Source organism: Dendropsophus ebraccatus, chromosome 5, assembly GCF_027789765.1.
Source record: "Dendropsophus ebraccatus isolate aDenEbr1 chromosome 5, aDenEbr1.pat, whole genome shotgun sequence".
Classification (NCBI taxonomy): Eukaryota; Metazoa; Chordata; class Amphibia; order Anura; family Hylidae; genus Dendropsophus; species Dendropsophus ebraccatus.
In genome coordinates, this window is record NC_091458.1 from 30,534,800 (window position 1) to 30,561,989 (window position 27,190).

Below are 27,190 nucleotides of genomic sequence, written 5' to 3' on the forward strand. Positions count from 1 at the left end.
TCGGCTGTCTGCGCGCACAGCCGCGTGCCTTTCTGCCGGCCCCATAGACACCATTCTATGGACCGGCGTATTCCGCTATTCGCCGGCCCATAGAATGGTGTCTATGGAGCGGGCGGAAAGGCTTGTGACCATGCGCGCGGACATACTGCGGAATTCCGCTGAGTTTATTCGTGAGTATTGTGTAGTGTGAACCCACCCATATCCAGCGCTACAAAAACATGGACATTTTTCCCCCTACTGTTGTCTCCAGTTCAGGTGTGGTTTGCAATTAAGCTCCATTTACTTCAATGGAACTGAGTTTCAAAACCCCACCTAAACTGGAGACAAGAGAGGGGGAAAGGCCATGTTTTTGTAGCGCTGGATAATCCCTTTAAGGATAAGTCTGACTGCGAGCTTACTTACACTTTCTTTACTTTATACAGTATTTTAGCTTATTTACATAGGACTGACAATCCCACATTCTCCGAGTTATTTACTAACCACCCACCGGAGCCTGTGAGGCTGGCAGCTCTCCAAGTTCCCACGTCGGCCCCAGGTGCTCAGCATTGAATGTATGACATTGCTGAACGGACATGATCCAGTCTGCTCTAGTATATATATCTTTTATCAATGTCCTCCTAATTTACTGCCATAGAGCTCCGTGAGACAGAGAATATTTGTACTGTCACACCTCCAGAAGTCTTCAAGTGTTCTGACTGACTGAATCCATTGCCTTCGCGACCATCCGATAAACATAAAAAATCTGGATAGTGTCTTTATATAAGAAATTCAGAGTCCAGGTGTAGGTGGCGTAGAACAACTCTACCCATACAGGCTGGCAAGTACTCTGCGTGCCTAATAGGTCATAGAGGTAAAGGGGATTTATAATGTCACGATGGGCCACTTCTGGATCAGCGGCGAGATTCTCTGCTAATCCAGAAATTTAGGTCTCCATGGATACAGAGTTTAGTGGTACGAGTGACTAACTGGGGGATTATGGGTTGGTTGCCAGTTAGGGACTATGGGTAGGTTAGTGGTACGAGTGGCTAACTGGGGAATTATGAGTGGATGGCCAGATGGGGGACTATGGGTAGGTTAGTGGTACGAGTGATTAACTGGGGTGTTATGGGTCAGTGGCCAGTTGGGGGACTATGGGTAGGTTAGTGGTACGAGTGGCTAACTGGGGAATTATGAGTGGATGGCCAGATGGGGGACTATGGGTAGGTTAGTGGTACGAGTGATTAACTGGGGTGTTATGGGTCAGTGGCCAGTTGGGGGACTATGGGTAGGTTAGTGGTACGAGTGGCTAACTGGGGGATTATGGGTGGGTGACTATGGGTAGGTTAGTGGTACAAGTGGCTAACTGGGGAATTATGAGTGGGTGGCCAGATGGGGGACTATGGGTAGGTTAGTGGTACAAGTGGCTAACTGGGGGTTTATGGGTGGGTGGCAAAATGGGGGACTATGGGTATGTTAGTGGTACTAGTGGCTAACTGGGGAATTATGAGTGGGTGGCCAGATGGGGGACTATGGGTAGGTTAGTGGTACGAGTGATTAACTGGGGTGTTATGGGTCGGTGGCCAGTTGGGGGACTATGGGTAGGTTAGTGGTACAAGTGGCTAACTGGGGTATTATGGGTGGGTGGCCAGATGGGGGACTATGGGTAGGTTAGTGGTATGAGTGACTAATTGGGGGATTACGGGTGGGTGGCCAGATGGGGGACTATGGATAGGTTAGTGGTATGAGTGACTAGCTTCGAGATTACGCGATCAGGAGTGCAAAAGATACCACATCTACCCAGTGAAACGTACGCCACCTCCTAGTCATTGCTGCCACACGGTCACTGACCGACTATGCCGATATATCCTTACATAAGATTGGATTTCGGATAACATCGTCGTCAGCTGTAACTATTTTGCTTCAGAATAAAAACAAATCCCCAATTACCTGTATATTATCTAACCATCATACTTATGCAACAAAAACACAGACGGCAATGCCAAGGGCCGCGGCCAGGTACAGAGTCACAGGAGGCATTTTTTTTCCTTTGTCAGGGTGTGTCACCGACAGTGATGGAGGTGTGAGAATAGAAAGAATACATCACGCATCAGGACACTGTATGCTTCATTACCAGTAGATACATTGTAGTCTGCAGAACATTACAAAATGCCCCATGTTCTGTCATCTACAGATAAATTGCCCTCAGATGACTTACTAGTGACCCCTCTGATCCCAGATCTCTGTTCTCACTAGTCACATCTATCTTCTCTGGAAGCTTTAGCTGCCTAGGCATGATGGGAATTATGGTGGAGGGTCACGAGTTTTAGGGGGCTTTACATGCTCCGTGATTACAGTCCATGCACGGAAGATAGAGACCGGAATCAAATAACTCCCGGCATCATGATTTATTATGATGCCAGGAGCTCTGAATTATTTGCTCTTTGCGCTACTGTACTGACACAGCCGCACGGCTGCTTTATTACAGCACTGTGCATATTCATACAGTTTCACTGCCCCCAGCATCATACTGTAGATGCTGCTGTGCGAGTGGGGGTCAATTCACTACAGGCCTTCCACGTCTGTGTTGTCTGTGAACCACATAACATGGGAATAAGGCCTAAGTTTTTTACATTAAACCTCCGCCCTGTTTCTGTGCTATTATGCTACTTGGGTTTTTGGTGCAATGGAGGTAGGACTACCACCCCCTGTGCACCGATCTGCCCCTGACCAGCCCCTTCTAATTAATATCACTGGGGGTTGTTGTCCCCGCCCCCAGTGCACCAAAACACCTAATTAGCATAAATATTAAACATATAACAGCACAGAAATGGCACCGAGCGCCCAATGTGCTGTAGCAGGGGTGTCAAACTCAGGCCCTCCAGCTGTTAAAAAACTACAATTCCCATCATGCCTGGACAGCCAAAGCTAAAGCTTTTAAACTGATTTGAAGCTTGATGGCTACTCTGTGAAATTGATATATGACCAATCTATATGCCTTAAACTCTATCATAGGAAAACTGGAGAACAAGGCAGCGACAATTGTGTCCTTATTGCCTTGGGTGTCATAACAGCTTGTTATCACGTCTGACAGATTTATCTGCTTGGAATTGCTATGTTCCTGTGCCGGCGGACTCTCTGCAGAAAAACCTTTGCAGTAAAACACTCAATGGCAACTTTAACTTAAAGAACGTACAAAAAACATTTTATTATAAATTCATATTACAAAACCGTAAAATAGAGATTTGTACATTTGCAGCATTGACGTGTAATAGACAGATCGCTGGACTCTTCATAATGATTCTGTGATACGTTTTGTTCATTCCCTTTAAAAAAAAAAAAAAAAAAAAAAATGGAGTGTGCATTATAAAATGGCAAGATGGAGATCGGCAGTAAAATCACAGCCCGCCAGTCCAATCCAACAGCGGTAAGAGAGTCTGGTGCTCAGCGGTCACCATATTGTCCAGACTGTATTGGAGCTGGTGCTGTACAGGGTACTGTGGCCCCTATGTCCCTGGGGCTTTTTTTGGGGTCTCATCACTCCAGGAGCCGTAACGCCCGTCGCTATCACAGTACCACTTTTCCATCGTTCAGCAAGATGCAGTTCTCCTCCCCATAGACTACAACTCTTCTTTCTTATTATTCCTCCTTCTATGACAATTACAGACAGAAGTGTTATCATCCGGCTGAGGAACATGTTCCATCCTATCACGGATTTCTGGACGGTTTATTTGACGCTTGGCATACATCTGTTTTAAAAAAAAAAAAAAAAAAAGTTATAGTTAGTTCAACACATGTCAAGGTCTGTAAACCATTACTTTTTTGATATAATTTTTTACTCCATTTATTGCTATGTAGAGTCTATAGGTAATCGTTTTTTCTTACATTGAGCTGATCTGGGACTAGAAAAAAGAAAAAAAAAAAAAAAAGAAAAACAAGACAACAACCAGCTAAAAGCTTAATACTAGCTAGAATTATAAGGCTGGGTTCACACTGTGTTTTTTGCAATCCGTTTTCTCATCCGCCCTTTGCAAGAAACAGATGAAAACATGGATGTGTTTGTGTGCATCTCTTTTTCCATTGACTTTCACTATAACAAAATGGATCAAAACGAATTAGTTTTTTTAGCGAACTCAAAAACGGGGTCAACCGCTTTTTTGCATACGTAAAAAAAATAAAACAAAAAAAAACAAACATGCGTTTTGATCTTTTTTTTTTTTTTAAATAACAGAAGGCAATGGAAAAATAGATGCACACTAATGCATCAGGGTTTTTTTTTGCATAAAACGGATGAAAAAATGCAGTGTAAACCCAGCCTTATTTGGTCTTTATTAAAATCAAAGGAAACCAGTTAGTAGGATTGTGCTGATATGGTTTCCTGCAGCACAGTATAGAGCTACTGTGCCACCTGCAGAGCATACCAGCCACAGCATTAGTTTTATAAGTCTGAAAAAGAAGTTTTATTATGTCGCGTGAGGCTGGGAGAGGGGTGGCAACTAGTCATCTGAGCAGGGAGTCACCCGTGACTAGTCAAGGCTCTTTGCCTGTCAGCACACTTAGCGGGGATGACTGACAGACAGAAAGACCCATTAGTGGCCTCTCTGCCTGTCAATCATCCCCGCAGAGAGCACTGACTAGACTAGTCACGGGTGGCTCCCTGCCCAGATGACTAGTTGCCACTCCTCTCTCAGCCTTGCGCGGAATAAAAAAACTTCTTTTTCACATTTATAAAGCTACTGCTGCGGCTGGTATGCTCTGCAGGTGGCACAGTAGGTCTATACTGTGCTGCAGAGAACCATATCAGCACAATCGTACTGAATGGTTTCTTTTATTGTAGCAATCTCAATGTTTCTCTATGGTTAACAGTAATGGGTGAATTTCCAACTAGGGCAAAATCATGTGAGTAGTGAACTGCGGCAAATAGCTTTGGCTGTCCGGGCATGATGGGAATTGTAGTTTGCATCAGCTGATTTTTAAAAGATACATGTAATAAACCATAAATAGAGTAAATTTAAAATAGTGATTTTCTAGCGTCTCTCACCTGGAATACTTTATAATAGTAGCAGTATAGTCTGTGAGGTTGTAGCAGTTCCCTGGCAAGAGCCTGACCTTCCTTAGCAATCTTCCTTACTTCATCATCATTTTCCTTAAAGAAAAACAAATGGTTTGGGCAAAATCATGATCAGTAAATGTTATACAGTCATAAGATGACATACACAAGCCCACATGGCTGATACAATTTTTATTTAAAGGGGTTTTCCTATGAAGCAACAGCAGCACGACCGCAGCATCTATAGGGCTCCTGACAGAGAATTCTCTCTCTACAGAGGGAGAATTCTCTGCCGGTGTCCATCGAGACGCAGAGCCCCGATGGTAGCCATGGTTTCCTGGCTACGGAGGCCGGCAGGGGAACGGAGGGGGATAGGGAAGGCAGGGCGCGGCCATGAGCTCTGCCCCCTCAAGATTGTAACAGCGACAGGGGACAGAGGAGAGGGGGCAGACACAGGGACATCAGTTTATGGGATTATTATTATGATCCCATAAGCTGATATCCTAAAACGACCTGGGCATTGAGGCATCAATGACCCCAGGTTGTGAAAGGGTTAACATGAACACTAGCTACTGTACCATAAAAGGCACTCCAAAAGAGAAAAAGATGAACCTAAATGCATACCGCCCTCCAACTAAACGCATGAGATGTACGAGACTGGTAACTGCATGAGATGTATATAATATGACATGAGCAAATAGGAGACGTGACATTCATAAACCAGATCTCATACTTGCTGAAGACATGACTATGAGATATCAGAGTGACCTAATGCTGAGAATATATTCTGTGTCTTACATGATTATTATTATTATTATTCATTGTGTCCTTGATTCCAGAGCGCTATACTAGCAATGAGGGTTACCACACAGAACATTACAAGAGCAAAGCACATTACATAAGTAGGGTAAATGGCAGACTGGTACATGGAGCTAGAGGACCCTGCCCGCCAGGGCTTAGGGTCCTATTACATGGAGCAATTTTTAACGATTAACGATCGCAAACGAGATTGTTTATTGTTAACCTGAAATCGTTCACCATATTACACAAAATGATAGTCGTTAGTTAGGATCATTACTACGATCATTATTGCGATTGCTACCATGATCGTTTACTCCATCTGATTCCAGCAAAACAATGTACAATGTGCAATTACACTGAACGATTAGTGAACAAATGGGGAACTTATGCTGCGTTTACACGTAACGATTATTGGCCCGATCGTACGATCAGCGATGTCGGATTTACGATTTTTTTTTTATAACAATCAGTGTTTAGATGGTACGATATATCGTACGAAAATTTGCACTCCGATCGTTTTGCGATCGTTTAAGCCTATCTCACACATTGGTTAAATCGGCGAACGACTGTTCACACGGAACGATTTGCGAATTTTTTGCGTACGATTAACGACGATTTGATGACCTGATGAAAGATCAAAATGTACGATTTATCGTGCGCCGTTCAATCGTTCGCTGCGTTTACACGTACGATTATCGTTCGAATTCGACCATTATCGTGCAAATTCGCACGATAATCGTTACGTGTAAACGCAGCATTAAGCGAACGAATGTGGAATTACAGCGAACGATTAGCGATAATTTTAGGTTCAGATCTAAATCAACGATCAACGACATACAAACGGTTTTTCTATTGTTGCCTGCAGTTACACAGAACGATTATCGTTTAAATGTGAACGATATAACGATTTTTCACACGATAATCGTCCCGTGTAATAGGGCCCTTACACTCTACATAGTACATACAATGACACCTTACCTTAGCCCACTTTATCTTGTCTAACAAATCTCCCAAGTGACGCTTTATGGGGACGAAGTGTTTCCCTGGCTTAAGGTTACTGTAGAAGTGTTCATAATATGGGGAATCCTGCTTCAGGACCAGGCTGTCCCCCAACATGAGATACGGAAACCTGTAGGCAGCCACAGTCCCATCCACGTTCACCTGGTATTTGTACTGTGAAAAGCAATGACAATGTGAACTCTGTTACATAGAAAGAACATCTGTTCTTAGGGCCCTATTACACAGAGCGATAATCGTCCGATTCAGCCGACTATCGCTCTGTGTAATAGAGACAATGAAGAGACGATGAATAAAACGATCATTGGCTGATCGTGTTTTTAGGCCCAGACCTAAAATCATTGGGCGTCTGGCGCGCGTGGGAGACAGCTGACAATTGAACAAACAGTAATTACATTACCTGTCCATGCTCCCGGTCCCAGTCAGTGATTGGCTGAGCGGCCTGTTAGCTCAGAGACCGCTCTGAAGCTGCCGGAGAGGAAAGCAAGCAGGGTACAGGAGAAGACCAAGCAAGTGGACAGATAATGTATTAACTGTTTGTGTAAGGGCTGCAAGGACATCGCTAATGATGTCCGTGCAGCACTCTTAAAGCAATTATCAAGCGATGTGATAGGCCCAGTAAACGAGTGCTGATCTAGCACATTGGCGCACATTTACAATATTGATTGGGCCGTGTAATAGAACCCTTAGAATAATGCTTATACACAATTGATAAAATATGATAATTGAGAGGTAATAATACAGGGTGGTCTGGACTGTAGATGTACAATGTCTGACAATAAGAATAACATTCACCTTAAAGAAATCAAAGAAGCCAATGAGCGGAGCCTTCCCCAGCTTTTTCTCCATTTCCCGGAAGAAGAAGTAACCAGTGATTCCCGCATCCAACAGCTCAGGGGTCTTCTTAGACATCTGCACTAACTGCAGACGCTCCTCCCGGCTGTCTCTTCCCCTGAAGAAGGCCTGTTCTGTTTTATTGTCCCAGGAAGGACCTAAAAGAGAAGAACAGGGAACTATATAATGTGCAGATCAATGATAAGGACGTGCCAGTGCTGCAGCTCTAGGGGAAGCATGGCCTGGATCATATAAATAGAGATACAGACACAATAGATGGAGCCCAGGTATAAGGACAGTTGTATGAACAGGACTTACACAATACTAAGTTGTTTCTAGAATTGTTCTGTGACCAGAGAGCCATAAATATTTTTTAAATATACACAATGTTGTTTATGTGCATAGATTCTAAAGGGTGCCCAATCACCTTCAATAGGTAAAACAACTTTCTTCCTACACCCTTTTCCATTCACACATGCCCAGCTGGGCTAAGTATGCATGGTGAGGAGGGAACGGAGCTGTTGTCAGAGACAACAACGGGAATGTTAGGGAGGGGGGGGGGGGGGTGTCTGGACCTTATACACAAAGTAGTTGGCAGCTTTGGCTGACTTTTCTGAGGTGGGGCTATCATTACCACAATCTGACCCCCCCAAACCACTTGCACCTTCGGATAGCTGCTTTTAATCCAAGATCTGTGCTGGGGTCCGTTCGGCAGGTGATGCAGTACGGCTGGGGCTTAGAATATCCGTGCCCTAACTTTACACCACCCCTCCGTCCCTCCTCCCCACCCTCTTCATCATTAGGAATGCCACTGGAACATTTTCTCCATGCTGAACATTACACAGGTGCTTAACGATCCAGCCCATGTGCCGAGCTGACACAGGTGGGGAATAGGAGACAATCTGCCTGGAGCATTCCTAATGATGAGGAGGGTGGGGAGGAGGGACAGAGAGGGTGTGCCAGCCTAATGCATACACAATCTGCAAGTTTAAAAGTTGTTTTTTAGGACAATAACTGCATCACTGGTCAAACGGACCCCAGGACAGATCTTGGATGAAAAGCAGCTATCCAAAGATACAAGCGGTTTGGGGGGGTCAGATTGTGGGTACAGAGTCGCTTTAACTATGGATCAGTGCAAAATATAATTACAAAGTTATTTTAAGTGTACCTGTCATAATTAAAGAAAAAGTCTGTTGATTTCTAAAAGCCGACAGCCTGCAGGGGAGGGGGAAAATTGATTTCAAGTAACAACTTACCCCTCCCTGTGCCTGCCAGGCTTCCGGGATCTCCACGTCACGTCTCGACTGATGGACTGGCCACTCAGTGACTAGGGCGGAATGCCTCTCAAGTCACTGATTGGCTGTGCGGCCAGTCCATCAGCCCCCCTCGAGTCGTGACGTAATCACAATTCGGGGGTGGGGATAATAACTTCCGGTGGGAGTCCCGCGGCCATTCCCACCACTCACGGCAGCCTTTAAAGCTTTATGGGGCCCCTACTCTGGGGCAGTAGCGCATGGAAGCATGAAGCATAAGTTGCTGTGGCAGGTTACAAGTCCTGTTCATTGTGAACAGAGTTTCCCCACAATCCCTGCAGATCACTTTACATTTTAGGCTTTTTTTGTTGCATATATGTATACAGGCGCTGTAAAACAGTGTACATACATAGTGAGACATACTCCTTGTTACAACCATCATTTGTATATTCCAAAACATAAGGGTGTAGAATTGGCTGGGTGTAGGTGCATAACATACTTATATTACATCCATACTACAGCTATGCTACCTACCTGTGTGGCCCTGAATGGAGAGCAGGTCATTGGTGACCCCTCGAAGTGCTTCCAGTGTAGAATGAGTAATGTCGTAGGTTGGTAGAATGATATCTCTGGAATCAGATGATCCACACCAAGAAATCATCGGCATGGGACCTGGAGTGTCATTTACCTTTCTATGTTCTACCGGCCAATCACCAACATTGATGTAAAATTCAAAGTCAGGTAGACGAACCTAAGGAAAAGAATAAAGCGCATTGATTTACTATCTCCAGACACCGCAGTCACATTCACATCTACCCTGAGGAGACATAACAACCAAACCTCCAAGATCTAAAAAACCACCAGCATGTCAGGCCTTGTTACCTTCAATCATGGGACCCGGATGGCGCTTGGCGCGCTCTTACCTTTCTTGCCAGCGATTGCAACATCTCATCAGAGAACATTTTGAAGTCTGTGTATTTGCCCAAGGAACGTCGATAGATCTGATTATTGAGGACGGTGTAGTGGACTATGGCGCCTCGAGATTCTGCAAACCTCCTGGGCACTTCCTCCAGGATTCTGATCAGGTCTATAGATGGGAAGGGGGCAAAGTCTCTCGATATCTGAGCTTCATTAGATGGACAGGAAAGAGTCTGCTGCCACATTTCTGGGTCTTCTTCAGGACACTCACAGTACTCGTGGTAAACTGGGCCTAAAAAGAAAAGTAGGAGAGAACCAGTTAAGACCACTCTGGAACCTGGTGCAGATTCAATTGATAGAGAGCTGGGCATTGGGCAAAAGACCTGGTACATGTATGCTTAATACCCGCTGCCAGTAAGGCCACTGGATGAAGGGACAATAAACTCATGAAGTACCCCAATACTAGCACCCCCAGCTGATCAGCTGTAATCTATGGTCAAGTCTGGTAGTAAGTGTTCAGCTTCCTGCAGCGCCACCACAGGGGAAAATAAGCATTACACAGTTTGCAGGGACAGCTCAGATAAAACATATACTGGGAAAAAAACAGACTAAGGGTATGGTCACACTGAGCAAATACGGTGGAATTGTGCCACTGTAAGTGAATGAGAGGGTGGGCGCTCCTCCGCTGCCGCCACTCTCCACTTAAAGAAGTGACATGTTACTTCTTTAAGCGGAGAGCTGCGGCTGCAGAGAAGCGCGGGCTCTCCCATAAACGGCTATGGGACACTGAGACAGGCGGGATTCCGTGGCGGAAAGTTCCGCCGTGGAATTCCGCCTGTTTTACTCAGTTGCCCCTAGCAACCAATCAGATTCCACCTTTCATCCCTCACAGACTCTTTGGAAAATGAAAGGTGGAATCTGATTGGTTGCTAGGGGCAACTGAGCCAGTTTCACTTTACACCATGTTTGATAAATCTCCCCCATAGTCACTAATTAAAGGGAACCTGTCACCCCCCGTGCCGGGGTGACAGGCTCCCGACCCCCCGTTAGAGCCCCCTATACTTACCTAATCCCGCGCGCTGAGAGATGAGTCCAACGCTCATAGAGAATGACGGAGCGCTGGACTCTCCTTTCATTCTCTATGGGTGTTGGACTCATCTCTCAGCGCGCGCGCCGGGCTGCAGCGGCTGAGATCTTCATCACCCGACCACCTCCAGAAGCGGGACCCGGCGGGATTAGGTAAGTATAGGGGGCTCTAACGGGGTCGGGAGCCTGTCACCCCGGCACGGGGGGTGACAGGTTCCCTTTAACTATGTTTGGTCTTTTGCACTCTGGAATACAATCAGTATCTTGATGTATACCCGTTGCGTATAGCCAAAACCTGAACAGCCCCATATACAGTAATTATACTCATTTACTTAAAAAAAAAATATCTAACCTGCTGTTAAAGGGGTTGTCCAGTGAAAATGTTTTTCTTTCAATTCAACTGGTGTCAGAAAGTTATAAAGATTTGTAATTTATTTCTATTTTAAAATCTCACATCTTCCAGTATCAGCTGCTGTATGTCCTGCAGAAAGTGGTGTATTCTTTCCAGTCTGACACAGGGCACAGACCAGGAGTAGTTTTCTATGGGGATTTGCTGCTGTTCTGGACAGTTGCTGACATGGACAGAGGTGGCAGCAGAGAGCACTGTGTCAGACTGGAAAGAAAACACCACTTCCTGCAGGACATACAGCAGCTGATAAGTACTGAAAGACCTGATATTTTTAAATAGAAGTAAATTACAAATCTATATAACTTTCTGAAACAGTTGATTTGAAAGAAAAAGATTTTCGCTGGATAACCCCTTTAAGTCCCTATAGCAGACAAGGCACTGAGGATGAAGGTTAGTTTCTTACTTTGATCCTATAGCGCCATTTTTGTGTACTTTGTAGTTTAAGAGATATATGTAAATCAAGAGGTTGGGTGTACTAATGAATAACCATCCAGTGCTCTGCAGTGATAAGCGGTGGAGTGACATCACCACCCCAATATTAATTAGGAGGGATGGGCCAACCAGGTAGATCAGTGCACTGAGGATGGTAGTCCCACCCCAGTGCACCAAACTACCTCATTTGCATATCTAATAAATAACAAAGTTCCCAAAAACAGTGCTAAGGATCAAAGTAAGAAACTTACCTTCATCCTCAGCGCCCAATGTACTATAGGGAGATATTAGCAGGTTAGATTAGTAGTTTAAAAAAATTCCTTTAAAAAATTGCATTAAAAGGAATGTTGTTTGCTCCCATGAATTCATGGCAATAAATATCGCCTAAAACAAAAAGGTCACAGCTGGTAGTGTGACTTATATATCAAACCCTTTAAACTAATGCAGGGCGTGCAGTATAACAAGCACAGGAATTCCAGTATAACTCTCACCCATTACCTTTCACAAGTTTGGTGGTGTAACCCTTACAGGTCGGTTATGACTGGTGTGTGGGGGAAAACATACGTCGGGATTTACGAGGAGACATGCAGGTAAACAGAGATTAGATCAAATGTATCCTGTGCTGTATCCGAGACAAGCCAAGACAATGGCCGCCGTCATGTCTACATCCAGGAGGCAGCAGGAAATGCTAATGTATTACCACACCTTCTAATAATAGAGGATAAAGCCCAAATGGGAAGTCTCCAGAGATCATTGAAATCATTTGCTGAGTGACATCGGATTATTGGCTGAACAGAATAGCTCTAACTTTATTGCTTTCATTAGGTTAGGTAATTGTATGTCTATTATCCACCTCTAAGGCTGGGGTATAGGAACAGAGGATTTGGTACATAGGCTAGGTTCATACAGGTAATTGTATGTCTATTACTCACTTAAAGGAATATCTTCTCAGGCTGGCATATAGGATTTGGTACATAGGCCAGGTTCATACATGGCTTTCTCTAATACTTTTTTCTTTATGACCTGGACTCCATAGTGATAATATGGGCAGTGATCATCTGACCACAGTACACGGTGATCACTATAGGTATGAGCATGTGCAGATTATATGGGCCCAGAATTTTAGCTCCAACAGTTGTCCTATACTCACAAAACTATAAAAATGTTAAAATTGATCAATTATTTTGGGAACCAGGGGGAGACAAACTGGTCAAGGACAAGAAGCCCCATTGGAACCAGTATGGACAATTATTCATACAAGGTTTCAAGTGTATAGACTACAGAACAGCATGCAAGGTCCATCAGCTTTTTTAAGGACAGCAGGATATTGTATTGTTTATATTAAAGGGGAACTCTAGTGACATTGTTTTTCTTTTAAATCAACCCGTGTCAGACAGTTATACAGATTTGTAATTTTGTTCTATTTAAAAATCTTAAGTATTCCAGTACTTATCAGCTGCTGTATGCCCTACAGGAAGTGGAAGTATTCTTTCCAGTCTGACACAGTGCTCTCTGCTGCCACCTCTGTCCGTGTCAGGAATTGTCCAGATCAGTAGCAAATTCCCATAGGAAACCTCTCCTGCTCTGGACAGAGGTGGCAGCAGAGAGCAGTGTGTCAGACTGGAAAGAATACACCACTTCCAGCAGGACATACAGCAGCTGATAAGTACTGGAAGACTTGAGATTTTTAAATAGAAGTTATTTACAAATCTATATAACTTTCTGACACCAGTTGATTACTCCTTTAAATATGGCAAAGACAGGAACATATTATTACAGAGGTGCAGCCTCACCTGCAATATGCTGTTAAGTTCTTGGCAGCAGCTGAAAAATGTAAAAAGATGCACAACTAAACTAAATTGAGGCATGGTGTATCTTAAAGGGGTTATCCAGCGCTACAAAAACATGGCCACTTTTGCCCCACTCTTGTCTCAAGATCAGATGTGGTTTGAAATTAGGCTCCATTTACTTCAATGGAACTGAGTTTCCACGTTTACATGGGCCTACTTATGCTTATTTGCAATATAGATAAAATTGAATAGGTTCATGTCTATCCTTGGACAGATCAGATATGTCAGTACCTGACTATGGGTGCTGGCACATCTGGGCCTCAGAAGGCACAATATATGCACCCTAAGGGCTTTAGAACAGCCTTGGGCTCAGCTTATTATGTAGGCCACATCCTGAGACTAATGTAAACTGCTGATGTGTATCTGGAGCCAAGGATGGATGATGATGCTCCTGCTCTATGTATCATGCTCGGCCCGCATACAACACGCTCACCTTTTAGCACATAGGGAGACTGGGCGACATGCTTGTCCTGGTGACGCACTTCAATGATCAGCCCCTCAGTAACACTCCCATACATGCGATACCTCATCAGGAAGGAGCCGTCGTTCCTGTCCAGGGGGTCCGGCACATGGATGCGGATATATTCTTTTGGGGACAGAGCTTTGATCACCACCTTAAATGGTTTATTCCCTTGAAAAAAGATAAAACATCATAAACTGGTGTAGAGATCACTGTACACCCACTAAAACCCTGTCAGCTTTCTACAATGTAAGGGTGCGTTCACACTGAGTAAAACAGGCAGAAAAATCCAAGCGGAACCCCTGCCGCCGACTCTGCTCGGAATCTTGCCTGCCTCAGCGTGGTAATGCGATGCCTTGCATGTGGCGATGCTCTCCGCTCACGCGTCAATTCTTTGAGCGGAAATTGTGAGGCAGGTGGAATTCAGAGCAGGGTCCGCTGCAGGGGTCAGTTCGGAATTTCTGCCTGTCTTACTCAGTGTGAACGGGCCCTAAAAAGTGAATGATCATAACAGCGATAGGAGCTTGCAGCCACGTCACTGTTTCAGTGTGGGACGGTATCGCTTGTGTCCGCCATATTGTCCCCCATAACACTGTCAGTCATGAGAGTTATCAAACCTTGTACAAAGCATCAGCGGAGAAAATGCCCTCAGAAACCAGATACCAGCGTTCACAATAATGAAAGCTGGAATCTGGGACTCCGATTGGTTGCTATAGGCAACTGTTCTGCTCTCCGCTATTGTGGCAGCAGTACAGCAGTACCCCTATAACACAGTCATCCTATGACAGTATCATTATAGATAGTGCCCCGATAACAGTGTAATGATAACAATGTGATTATAACATTGTCAACCCCAGTTTTCTAGGGTCATTGTAACAGTGTCATCTATAATAGTAACTACCAGGGCCCCAATAACAGAGTCATCCACAGTGTCATCTATAATAGTAACTACCAGGGCCCCAATAACAGTGTCATCCACAATAGTAATAACCAGGGCCCCAATAACAGTGTCATCCACAGTGTCATCTATAATAGTAACTACCAGTGCCCCAATAACAGTGTCATCCACAGTGTCATCTATAATAGTAACTACCAGGGCCCCAATAACAGTGTCATCCACAATAGTAATAACCAGGGCCCCAATAACAGTGTCATCCACAGTGTCATCTATAATAGTAACTACCAGGGCCCCAATAACAGTGTCATCTATAATAGTAACAACCAGGGCCCCAATAACAGAGTCATCCACAGTGTCATCTATAATAGTAACTACCAGGGCCCCAATAACAGTGTCATCTATAATAGTAACAACCAGGGCCCCAATAACAGAGTCATCCACAGTGTCATCTATAATAGTAACTACCAGGGCCCCAAAAACAGTGTCATCTATTATAGTAATAACCAGTGCCCCAATAACAGTGTCATCTATAATAGTAATAACCAGTGCCCCAATAACAGTGTCATCTATAATAGTAACTACCAGGGCCCCAAAAACAGTGTCATCTATAATAGTAACAACCAGGGCCCCAATAACAGAGTCATCCACAGTGTCATCTATAATAGTAACTAGTAGGGCCCCAATAACAGTGTCATCTATAATAGTAACTACCAGGGCCCCAAAAACAGTGTCATCTATAATAGTAACAACCAGGGCCCCAATAACAGAGTCATCCACAGTGTCATCTATAATAGTAACTAGTAGGGCCCCAATAACAGTGTCATCTATAATAGTAACTACCAGGGCCCCAAAAACAGTGTCATCTATAATAGTAACAACCAGGGCCCCAATAACAGTGTCATCCACAGTGTCATCTATAATAGTAACTACCAGGGCCCCAAAAACAGTGTAATCTATAATAGTAACTACCAGGGCCCCAATAACAATGTCATCTATAATAGTAACAACCAGGGCCCCAATAACAGTGTCATCCACAGTGTCATCTATAATAGTAACTACCAGGGCCCCAATAACAGTGTCATCCACAGTGTCATCTATAATAGTAACTACCAGGGCCCCAAAAACAGTGTCATCTATAATAGTAACAACCAGGGCCCCAATAACAGAGTCATCTATAATAGTAACAACCAGGGCCCCAATAACAGTGTCATCCACAGTGACATCTATAATAGTAACTACCAGGGCCCCAATAACAGTGTTATCCACAGTGTCATCTATAATAGTAACTACCAGGGCCCCAAAAACAGTGTAATCTATAATAGTAACTACCAGGGCCCCAATAACACTGTCATCTATAATAGTAACAACCAGGGCCCCAATAACAGTGTCATCCACAGTGTCATCTATAATAGTAACTACCAGGGCCCCAAAAACAGTGTCATCTATTATAGTAATAACCAGTGCCCCAATAACAGTGTCATCTATAATAGTAATAACCAGTGTCCCAATAACAGTGTCATCTATAATAGTAACTACCAGGGCCCCAATAACAGTGTCATCCACAGTGTCATCTATAATAGTAACTACCAGTGCCCCAATAAGTGTCGTCTATAATAGTAATAACCAGTGCCCCAATAACAGTATCATCTATAATAGTAACTACCAGGGCCCCAATAACAGTGTCATCCACAGTGTCATCTATAATAGTAACTACCAGGGCCCCAATAACAGTGACATCTATAATAGTAATAACCAGTGTCCCAATAACAGTGTCATCTATAATAGTAATAACCAGTGCCCCAATAACAGTGTCATCCATAATAGTAACAACCAGGGCCCCAATAACAGTGTCATCTATAATAGTAACTAGCAGGACCCCAATAACAATGTCATCTATAATAGTAACTACAAGGGCCCCAATAACAGTGTCATCCACAGTATCATCTATAATAGTAACTACCAGTGCCCCAATAACAGTGTCATCTATAATAGTAATAACCAGTGCCCCAATAACAGTGTCATCTATAATAGTAATAACCAGTGCCCCAATAACAGTGTCATCTATAATAGTAATAACCAGTGCCCCAATAACAGTATCATCTATAATAGTAACTACCAGGGCCCCAATAACAGTGTCATCCACAGTGTCATCTATAATAGTAACTACCAGTGCCCCAATAACAGTGTCATCTATAATAGTAACTACCAGTGCCCCAATAACAGTGTCATCTATAATAGTAACTAGCAGGACCCCAATAACAATGTCATCTATAATAGTAATAACCAGTGCCCCAATAACAGTGTCATCTATAATAGTAATAACCAGTGCCCCAATAACAGTGTCATCTATAATAGTAATAACCAGTGCCCCAATAACAGTGTCATCTATAATAGTAATAACCAGTGCCCCAATAACAGTGTCATCTATAATAGTAACTAGCAGGACCCCAATAACAATGTCATCTATAATAGTAACAACCAGGGCCCCAATAACAGTGTCATCCACAGTATCATCTATAATAGTAACTACCAGGGCCCCAATAAGTGTCATCTATAATAGTAATAACCAGTGCCCCAATAACAGTGTCATCTATAATAGTAATAACCAGTGCCCCAATAACAGTGTCATCTATAATAGTAACAACCAGGGCCCCAATAAGTGTCATCCACAGTGTAGTGTATCTTGCAGTCAGTAATATGTGGCTCACACTCCTTTACCAGGAAGAGACGGGTTAACATTACTATGAAGTGCAGGAATAACAACCAAAAGCATCAAAAATAACCCCTCCAGCCAGTAGGACAGGTACATCCGCAATTATAACATAATACAACGGGGGCCATGTTATCAACAATCTAATACAGCATATGCCAGGTGTGCGTCAGGGACATTTATGAGGAGATTATATATATACATATATATATATATATATATATATATATATATATATATATATATATATTCATTTATTTGTCTGTGGCAAAAAGAACATGGGGGGGGGGCAGATTTACTAAGACTAAGATGATGTCAGTCGGAGAACAGCCATGAGTGACAGGCTGGACCTGACATTTTTTGCCATCACTTTTCTGGAGGTCCTGGGTGCAGTCACACATTGTGGTCATTCAGCATTACACAGTGATTCTACAGTCTCGGGGTGGTCACAGGTATAGCTTCTATAGTGTTTATGACACAGTGAGGGTTTTCTTAGTAAAAATGGCAGAAAAATATTTTTCTTCTAGATATTGCTTTATAGGAGGACCCAACATAACCACACCAACCACAGGACCCCCCCTATAACACTGCCAATACAGGACCCAACATAACCACACCAACCACAGGACCCCCCTATAACACAGCCAATACAGGACCCAACATAACCACACCAACCACAGGACCCCCTATAACACCGCCAATACAGGACCCAACATAACCACACCAACCACAGGACCCCCTATAACACCGCCAATACAGGACCCAACATAACCACACCAACCGCAGGACCCCCCTATAACACTGCCAATACAGGACCCAACATAACCACACCAACCACAGGACCCCCCTATAACACTGCCAATACAGGACCCAACATAACCACACCAACCACAGGACCCCCCCTATAACACCGCCAACACAGGACCCCCCCATAACACTGCCAATACAGGACCCCACATAACCACACCAACCACAGGACCCCCCCTATAACACCGCCAACACAGGACCCCCCATAACACCGCCAACACAGGACCCCCCCCATAACACCACCAATACAGGAACCCCCCCATAACACCACCAATACAGGACCCCCCCTATAACACCACCAATACAGGACCCCCCCTATAACACCACCAATACAGGACCCCCCCCATACCACCGCCAACACAGGAACCCCCCCATAACACCACCAATACAGGACCCCCCTATAACACCGCCAATACAGGACCCAATATAACCACACCAACCACAGGACCCCCCCCATAACATCGCCAACACAGGACCCCCCCCCCCTATAACACCGCCAACACAGGGACCCCCCCTCATACCACCGCCAACACAGGACCCCCCCCCATATAACACCAACACATATACATATATAGACATATAGCAGATATATACTGATATATATTACACATATAGCAGATTTATACTTGTATATCTACATATAGGAGATGTATACTGCCATACACTATAGCATATCTACTCTATGGTCATATAATACAGCTATCCCGGCACCGCAGCACAGAAACAGTTAAAGCCCAGAGTGAGGGAACCGAGCGGTGACGTCAGTGGGCGGGGCCTGTGCCGCCGGTCCCGTCTTGTCTGGGATCGCTGAGCCCGGCGGGTCACGTGATTACCTGGGGAGGAGGTGAGGTTGCGGCCGTCTCCGCTCACAGCCTGGATGTAGAAGTAGCGGACGGGCAGAGTGATGGCAGCCTGCAGCCCCGGGCCCCACACCAGGCTCCTCTCCGGGCTCACCGCCTCCGTGTCCCCGGCAGCAGGGCGGCCCCCCGGCCACAGCAGCATGAGGAGCAGCAGCGGCGCCATCCTCCTCCGGGCGGGACCGCGGCCACACACGTGTCACCGATCACTCACCGGACACCGCACTCATTCAAAGTTTTTCATGGGAAATGGGACAAGAGATCTGTCTGCCGGTGATTGGTGGGCGGAACAGCCAATCAGGAGAGAGCAGTGTGATGTGATGGGCAGCTGTGGGCAGAGCCCCTGTGTATGGGAAAGCCTGGGTGTAATGCTCTGCAAGGACAGTACCCGAGGCTGCAATATCTAAGGGGGTGTAATGCTCTGCAAGGACAGTACCTGCCATATCTGGTGGGCCCAGTGCACAGCCCTCAAGAGTGGGCCCCCCCCCTTCCCTTTCGGCACATTGTATAATGTACTGAATTTGCCCCCACACTGTATCAAGAGCCCCAATACATACAGTAGTTACCTTATAATGGTGCGTTCACACCTACAGGATCTGCAGCTGATTTCATTTAAATAACTGAACACAGCATCAAATCTGCTGCAGATCCTGTAGGTGTGAACGCACCCTAACACTATTTCCACCATACAGTGATTACTTATTACATAAAAAACTGCACTAAACAAAACAGAAAGATATCACCAATGATACCATTACATAATACCGCCACATCATGACCCCTAACACTACAACCCTATAACAGAGTGCAGTTACATCCAGTGACTCACCGGGGCGTCTTCTCCAATCAGAGTCTGTCACCTTTTCTTTTTCTCTCCATCCAGCCTGGGCCACCTTGAAGCTTCCCCTGGCTGTGAATCTTCTCTCCAGAATCTGCCAGACAAATATTTTAGGCTCCAACACATACAGTAGTTAGGTCCCTTGTACCCCTACATAGTTACACCCCTCTGTACTCCTACATAGTTACACCCCTCTGTGCCTCCATAGTTTTAAGGTGTCCCTGTAGTATATAGACCCTCATGTGCTCCTCCAGTTATATACAGCCCTCCTGTGCGCTCCCCCATTAGTATATAGCCCCCCTGTGCACTCTCCTCAGTAGTATATAGCCCCCTGTGCACTCTCCTCAGTAGTATATAGTCCCCCTGTGCTCTCCCCCAATAGTATATAGCCCCCCTGTGCTCTCCCCCAATAGTATATAGCCCCCCTGTGCTCTCCCCCAATAGTATATAGCCCCCCTGTGCTCTCCCCCAATAGTATATAGCCCCCCTGTGCTCTCCCCCAATAGTATATAGCCCCCCTGTGCTCTCCCCCAATAGTATATAGCCCCCTGTGCTTCCCAATAGTATATGCGCTCCCCCTCTAGGTCCACACGTTCCTCTTCTCTTCCCTCTTGTGGCCGCACTTCCTGCGGTTACAAGAGGCTGCACTCCCCTTACCCTCACGCCGATGCTCCAGTGACGTCGGACGTTAGAGGGAGTGCGGCCTCTTGTGACCGCAGGAAGTGCCGCCACAAGAATGGCTCTCTCTCTGTCAGTATCGTTGCTGATGAAATGCCGCAGCGGGCGGGCGGGGGCAGCGGCGGACGGGGGGCCCTGCAGGGGTAAGTAGATTACCCATCCATGGCGCTTCCCCCTGACAGGCTGGTGGCCGGAGCCCTGTGCGACCGTACTGGTCGCACATAGCAACGGCCGGCCTGTTCGGGGGGGCCCTTTAACCAGTGGGCCCGATGCACGTGCACCATGTGCCCTCTGGTTATAGCGGCCCTGCCTGCAATATCTAAGGGGGCGCAATGCTCTGCATGGACAGTACTGTGCCTGCATCTGTAAGGGGGCGCAATGCTCTGCATGGACAGTACTGTGCCTGCATCTGTAAGGGGGCGCAATGCTCTGCATGGACAGTACTGTGCCTGCATCTGTAAGGGGGCGCAATGCTCTGCATGGACAGTACTGTGCCTGCATCTGTAAGGGGGCGCAATGCTCTGCATGGACAGTACTGTGCCTGCATCTGTAAGGGGGCGCAATGCTCTGCATGGACAGTACTGTGCCTGCATCTGTAAGGGGGCGCAATGCTCTGCATGGACAGTACTGTGCCTGCATCTGTAAGGGGGCGCAATGCTCTGCATGGACAGTACTGTGCCTGCATCTGTAAGGGGGCGCAATGCTCTGCATGGACAGTACTGTGCCTGCATCTGTAAGGGGGCGCAATGCTCTGCATGGACAGTACTGTGCCTGCATCTGTAAGGGGGCGCAATGCTCTGCATGGACAGTACTGTGCCTGCATCTGTAAGGGGGCGCAATGCTCTGCATGGACAGTACTGTGCCTGCATCTGTAAGGGGGCGCAATGCTCTGCATGGACAGTACTGTGCCTGCATCTGTAAGGGGGCGCAATGCTCTGCATGGACAGTACTGTGCCTGCATCTGTAAGGGGGCGCAATGCTCTGCATGGACAGTACTGTGCCTGCATCTGTAAGGGGGCGCAATGCTCTGCATGGACAGTACTGTGCCTGCATCTGTAAGGGGGCGCAATGCTCTGCATGGACAGTACTGTGCCTGCATCTGTAAGGGGGCGCAATGCTCTGCATGGACAGTACTGTGCCTGCATCTGTAAGGGGGCGCAATGCTCTGCATGGACAGTACTGTGCCTGCATCTGTAAGGGGGCGCAATGCTCTGCATGGACAGTACTGTGCCTGCATCTGTAAGGGGGCGCAATGCTCTGCATGGACAGTACTGTGCCTGCATCTGTAAGGGGGCGCAATGCTCTGCATGGACAGTACTGTGCCTGCATCTGTAAGGGGGCGCAATGCTCTGCATGGACAGTACTGTGCCTGCATCTGTAAGGGGTGCAATGCTCTGCATGGACAGTACCTTCATCTCTGTAGGAATGTACAGACACAAGGCTGCAATGCTCCTCCTATATTAGAATGTATAGACACTATGATGCAATGCTCTGCACACACCTTCCTGTGTATAGGAATGTACCAAGGTGCAATGCTATGCACACACCTCTATAAGTATTGGAGTGTATAAACACCAGCATGCAATGTTCTGCATACACCTCCCTGTGTATAGGAATTTACAGACACTACGGATCAATGTTCTGCACATACCTCCCTGTGTGTTGGAATGTAGACACACCAAGGTGCAATGCTCTGTACACACCTCTATAAGTATTGGAATGTATAGACATCATCTGTATACACTTTCCCCATGTACAGACACTATGGATCAATGCTCTGCACTCACCTCCCTATGTGTAAGGACTAAGGGACTGTGGTCCTGAAACGCGTCGGCACGTGTTTATTATTTTGTATCATTGTTTTAGATGTGGAAATAAAGTTTACTCCTTACTACAGCACAATGCTCTGCTCACACCTGTGTATAGGATAGTACACACGCTACAGCACAATGCTCTGCTCACACCTGTGTATAGGATAGTACACACACTACAGCACAATGCTCTGCTCTTACCTGTGTATAGGATAGTACACACGCTACAGCACAATGCTCTGCTCACACCTGTGTATAGGATAGTACACACGCTACAGCACAATGCTCTGCTCACACCTGTGTATAGGATAGTACACACGCTACAGCACAATGCTCTGCTCACATCTGTGTATAGGATAGTACACACACTACAGCACAATGCTCTGCTTACACCTGTGTATAGGATAGTACACAGACACTACAGCACAATGCTCTGCTCACACCTGTGTATAGGATCTTACACACACTACAGCACAATGCTCTGCTCACACCTGTGTATAGGATCGTACACACACTACAGCACAATGCTCTGCTCACACCTGTGTATAGGATCGTACACAGACACTACAGCACAATGCTCTGCTCACACTTGTGTATAGGATCATACACACACTACAGCACAATGCTCTGCTCACACCTGTGTATAGGATCGTACACACACTACAGCACAATGCTCTGCTCACACCTGTGTATAGGATCGTACACAGACACTACAGCACAATGCTCTGCTCACACTTGTGTATAGGATCATACACACACTACAGCACAATGCTCTGCTCACACCTGTGTATAGGATCGTACACAGACACTAGGGTGTGATGCGCTATTCACTCCTCTCAGTATGTAAGAATATACTGTACATTGACACTATGATGCGATGCTCCGCACACAACTATTTGTATAGGCGGAATGCACAGACACTATATGGCAATGATCTACACACTACCTGTGATCAGGAATGTACACAGACACAGTGATGCAATGCTCTGCACGTCCATTGTGTAATGATCTGCAAACCCCACCATGTGTATAGGAATGTTTCTAGAGATGAGCGCAACTTGAGCATGCTGGAGTCCGATTGTTCTGCATTTGATTACGGTTGGATGCAGCCCTAGGGAGTCTGGGAAAACATGGACACAGCCCATGGCACCAAGTGCTGAACAATCGGACTAGAGCATGCTTGTGTTGCGCTCATCTCTACTTGTTTCCACCAACACCCTAACGCTATACGCATAGGCCCTATAGTATGGAATGGAACTAGACTGCAAACCCCACTGGGTGAAGAGATTGTGTATAATATTCTCTTGCCTGAGCCGCCGAATACATTAACACTATATAAGCAATAGAAATTAAAGGGTTATTCCAGGTTAAAGTGTTTTCCCCTATTCACCGGATAGGGGAAAAATAGGTTGCAGGGGTCTGACTTCTGTACCCCTGTCAATCTCCGTATTGGGCCACGGAAAGAGCCAAGTACAGCACTCTTCCAGTCGCTCCATAGGAATGAATAGAGCTGCGGGTCACATGCTGTACCCACAGCTCTATTCATAACAGCTGCAGGGTCCGATAATGGAGATCGACAGGGGGACAGAGGTCCAAAACCCACCATCTTCTACTTTTCCCCCTATCCTGTGGATAGAGGAAAATATTTTTTTTCCTGGAATACCCCTTTAATTTAAAGGGGTTGGGCACTTTATAGTAAAATTGCTCAGTGTACAGTATTAGTAAGTGTACTCACTGTATATACTGACAGCAGCTCCCTGTGTACCTCATAGAGCTAAAATTAGACTACCTTCCTCCAGGCTGTGCTGTCCTGCTCTGTGGTGTCTGTCCATAAGATGGCCGAAATAGGGGAGCATGTGACCATGCCCCGCCCCCAAGTGTCCAACACTGAGCCTATATATGCTTATGGTGGGCACTTGGGGGCAGGGCATGGTCACATGCTCCTCCATGTCAGCCATCTTATGGACAGACTTACCACAGAGCAGGACAGCCTGGAGGGGAGTCTGATTTTACCTCTATGTGGTACACAGGAAGCTGCTGTCAGTATATACAGTGAGTATAGTTACTAATACTTTACTATGTTACTACAAAATGGCCAACCCCTTCAATGTTGGGGTATATCAGGTCCATGGTGCCAATAACATTCTGTAGGGGAGTAAGCTGCTGCTTTAGTTATTAAAAAGAAAATACAGGTACAGTACAAAAATACAAAATATTTTTATTGTATATTACACCAATATCCAAATGACTGAACAATAATTTACAGGGCGGAACATATCTTACAGGAGAGCCAAGACATAATAAATAGACGTGTAAGTGCAGTTACATCTATATACAGCTGATCTGGGACATGGCCACAATATAATCCACACATACAGAAGGGACAGAGAATAAATACACAGGATCACATAGTAAACTAGTGCTGCAGCATTAAAGGGACTCTCCGCCTCTCCGCGCCATTTTGTTTTTAGGGTCTGGAATCTAAGCTTGTCAATTTCTTACTATATTGGTCAGAACTGCATTTTCTGTTCTTTTATACTTTTGAAACAGCTGGAGGGCTGGGGGTTGTACTCCTGTCAGTTAAAGGGGTATTCCACTCAAACATAACACTCGATATGTTGCTCCCCATGGTGAGACTAACAATTCTGTCCATACTTGCTATTATCTATTCCGTCTCCTTCCCCCAATTCGGAGCTGCTGCTTTCTGCTGAACAGAAAAAAATGTGTGTGTGAGCTTTTCTCTCAGGTTCCCGCCTCCCTTCTGAAATGGCTCATGTAAACAAGTCCCTGGCTGGCTTTACCTGTAACATTGTAGCTTCTCTGTGATGCCAGGAGGGTTAATCACAGTGAGTTTAACAACTTGACCTCAAAATAACCCTCCCAGCATTGCAAAGAAGCTATAAATGTTGCAGATAAAGCCAGTCAGGGACTTGTTCACATCAGCAGTTTCAGAAAGGAGGGTGAGACAGAGAAAAAAAGCTCTCATACAGATTTTTGTGTTCTCAGCAGAAAGCAGCAGCTCAGAACTGTGAGAAGGAGACTAAATAGATAAGTATGGAAGGAATTGTTAGTCTCACGATGGGCAGCAACATATCAAGAGTTGAGAGGAATACCCCTTTAAATGATAAGATTATGTTTGCCTGCAGACACCACTAGGGGGAGCTTACGGCGTATGATTCATACAAAGAACTCAATAAATCAGTATGCAGGAAGCCTCCTATGGGGATGACTGCAGGGTGACAAAATTTTATGAGGGGGGAATTGGAGCTCTGTAGCTCTGTTGATCAAGAAAAAGATATTAAAATCCTGCATTACCTACCCATACAAGTTTTTTATGATAGTCGTGAAGGACTTTGTGCAGTCACTGCAGCATAGAGAATTATGGGGCAGGTGCGCAGATAAGATGGCAGGAATGTGTTTTTCATAGTTCCTGCATTCTTGCTCTCTGTATACACAGCCCCCAGTGACTGCGCGTACACTACAGAAACAGCATAACACACTGGTGGAACCAGCAATCTAGGTCATGTTATAAATCTAAATAAATATCAGATGACCGTGGATGTCAGTATACAATGTATTTTAACTTTCTTCCCCGACAGCGATGTTTGAACTCTTCTCCTTTTTAAAGCCATACCTATCAGTTTTCTATATAAAGAGCCACATGAGGGCGTGTTTTTTTTTTTCACAGGACCATTTCAACTTTTTTAAAGACCCTAAAAATTGCATGCTAAAAAAAAAAACAAAATAACCAAAAATTCTGCAACTTTTGATGGATAATTTTAATGGTGCGTTTACACGTAACGATTATCGTGCGAATTTGCGCGATAACGATCAAATTGGAACGATAATCGTACGTGTAAACGCAGCGAACGATCAAACGACGAACGAGAAATCGTTCATTTTGATCTTTCAACATGTTCTCAAATCGCCGTTCGCAAAAAATTCGCAGATCGTTCCGTGTAAACAGTCGTTAGCCGATTTAACCAATGTGTGAGATAGGCTTAAGCGATCGCAAAACGATTTCCTGTACGATAAAATGTACCGTCTAAACGATGAGCGCTATGAAAAAAAACAAAAAACGTTACTCCGACATCGTTAATCGTACGATCGGGCCAATTATCGTTTCGTGTAAACGCAGCTTAACTCTGTTCACTTTGCCTTGATTCTGCTGGTCAGTACAATGAGTGATAGCCAATGTATCTAGTTTTTGGTACGTTTAACTACTTTAAAAAATGTTAAATAAATCTAGAAATTAATTGGCATAAAACTCTTGTATTTTTAGACTTTTTGTTGCTTTTTATTTTATTTTTATTCTATGTGATGTGACTAAAAATTTTTTTTTTTTTTTTTCTATTTCTCAAAACTTTTTACACTCAAGAGTATGTTAACACTGAGTAAAAATCGGCGGAATTCCACGGCGGAGCTCTGTGTGTCTAGGGGATGGCTCGCGTGCCTCCACTCCCTCCACTCTCCGAGCAAAGAATTGACTTGTCAATCCTTTGAGC

At 45.1% G+C, this 27,190-nt stretch overlaps 1 protein-coding gene across 2 annotated transcripts; it reads right to left on the reverse strand.

The window, feature by feature from the left end:
- Positions 1-3,153: 3,153 nt before the first annotated feature.
- On the reverse strand, positions 3,154-19,638 carry POGLUT3 (protein O-glucosyltransferase 3). 2 transcript variants are annotated; one of them, XM_069972038.1, is made up of 8 exons: positions 19,335-19,638; positions 14,060-14,257; positions 9,855-10,141; positions 9,466-9,682; positions 7,640-7,836; positions 6,806-7,000; positions 5,018-5,122; positions 3,154-3,725 (listed from the first exon to the last, which is right to left on the reverse strand). In XM_069972038.1, exons 1-8 carry the CDS (start codon positions 19,522-19,524, stop codon positions 3,597-3,599), a joined length of 1,518 nt encoding a protein of 505 aa, XP_069828139.1. In that variant the 5' UTR covers positions 19,525-19,638; the 3' UTR covers positions 3,154-3,596. The 2 variants fall into 2 exon arrangements, with proteins under 2 accessions (XP_069828139.1, XP_069828140.1); XM_069972039.1 differs by lacking the exon at positions 19,335-19,638 and adding an exon at positions 19,165-19,251.
- Positions 19,639-27,190: the final 7,552 nt, after the last annotated feature.

Excerpts from the sequence above, each read along its gene's own strand:
- POGLUT3 (XM_069972038.1), bottom strand. The coding sequence starts at position 19,524 with ATGGCGCCGCTGCTGCTCCTCATGCTGCTGTGGCCGGGGGGCCGCCCT. Across the intron at positions 7,837-9,465 it reads CTCCATTCAGGGCCACACAG|GTCCTTCCTGGGACAATAAA; the intron begins GTAGGTAGCATA and ends CTTCTCTTTTAG. Across the intron at positions 3,726-5,017 it reads ACTATTATAAAGTATTCCAG|ATGTATGCCAAGCGTCAAAT; the intron begins GTGAGAGACGCT and ends TTTTTAAAACAG.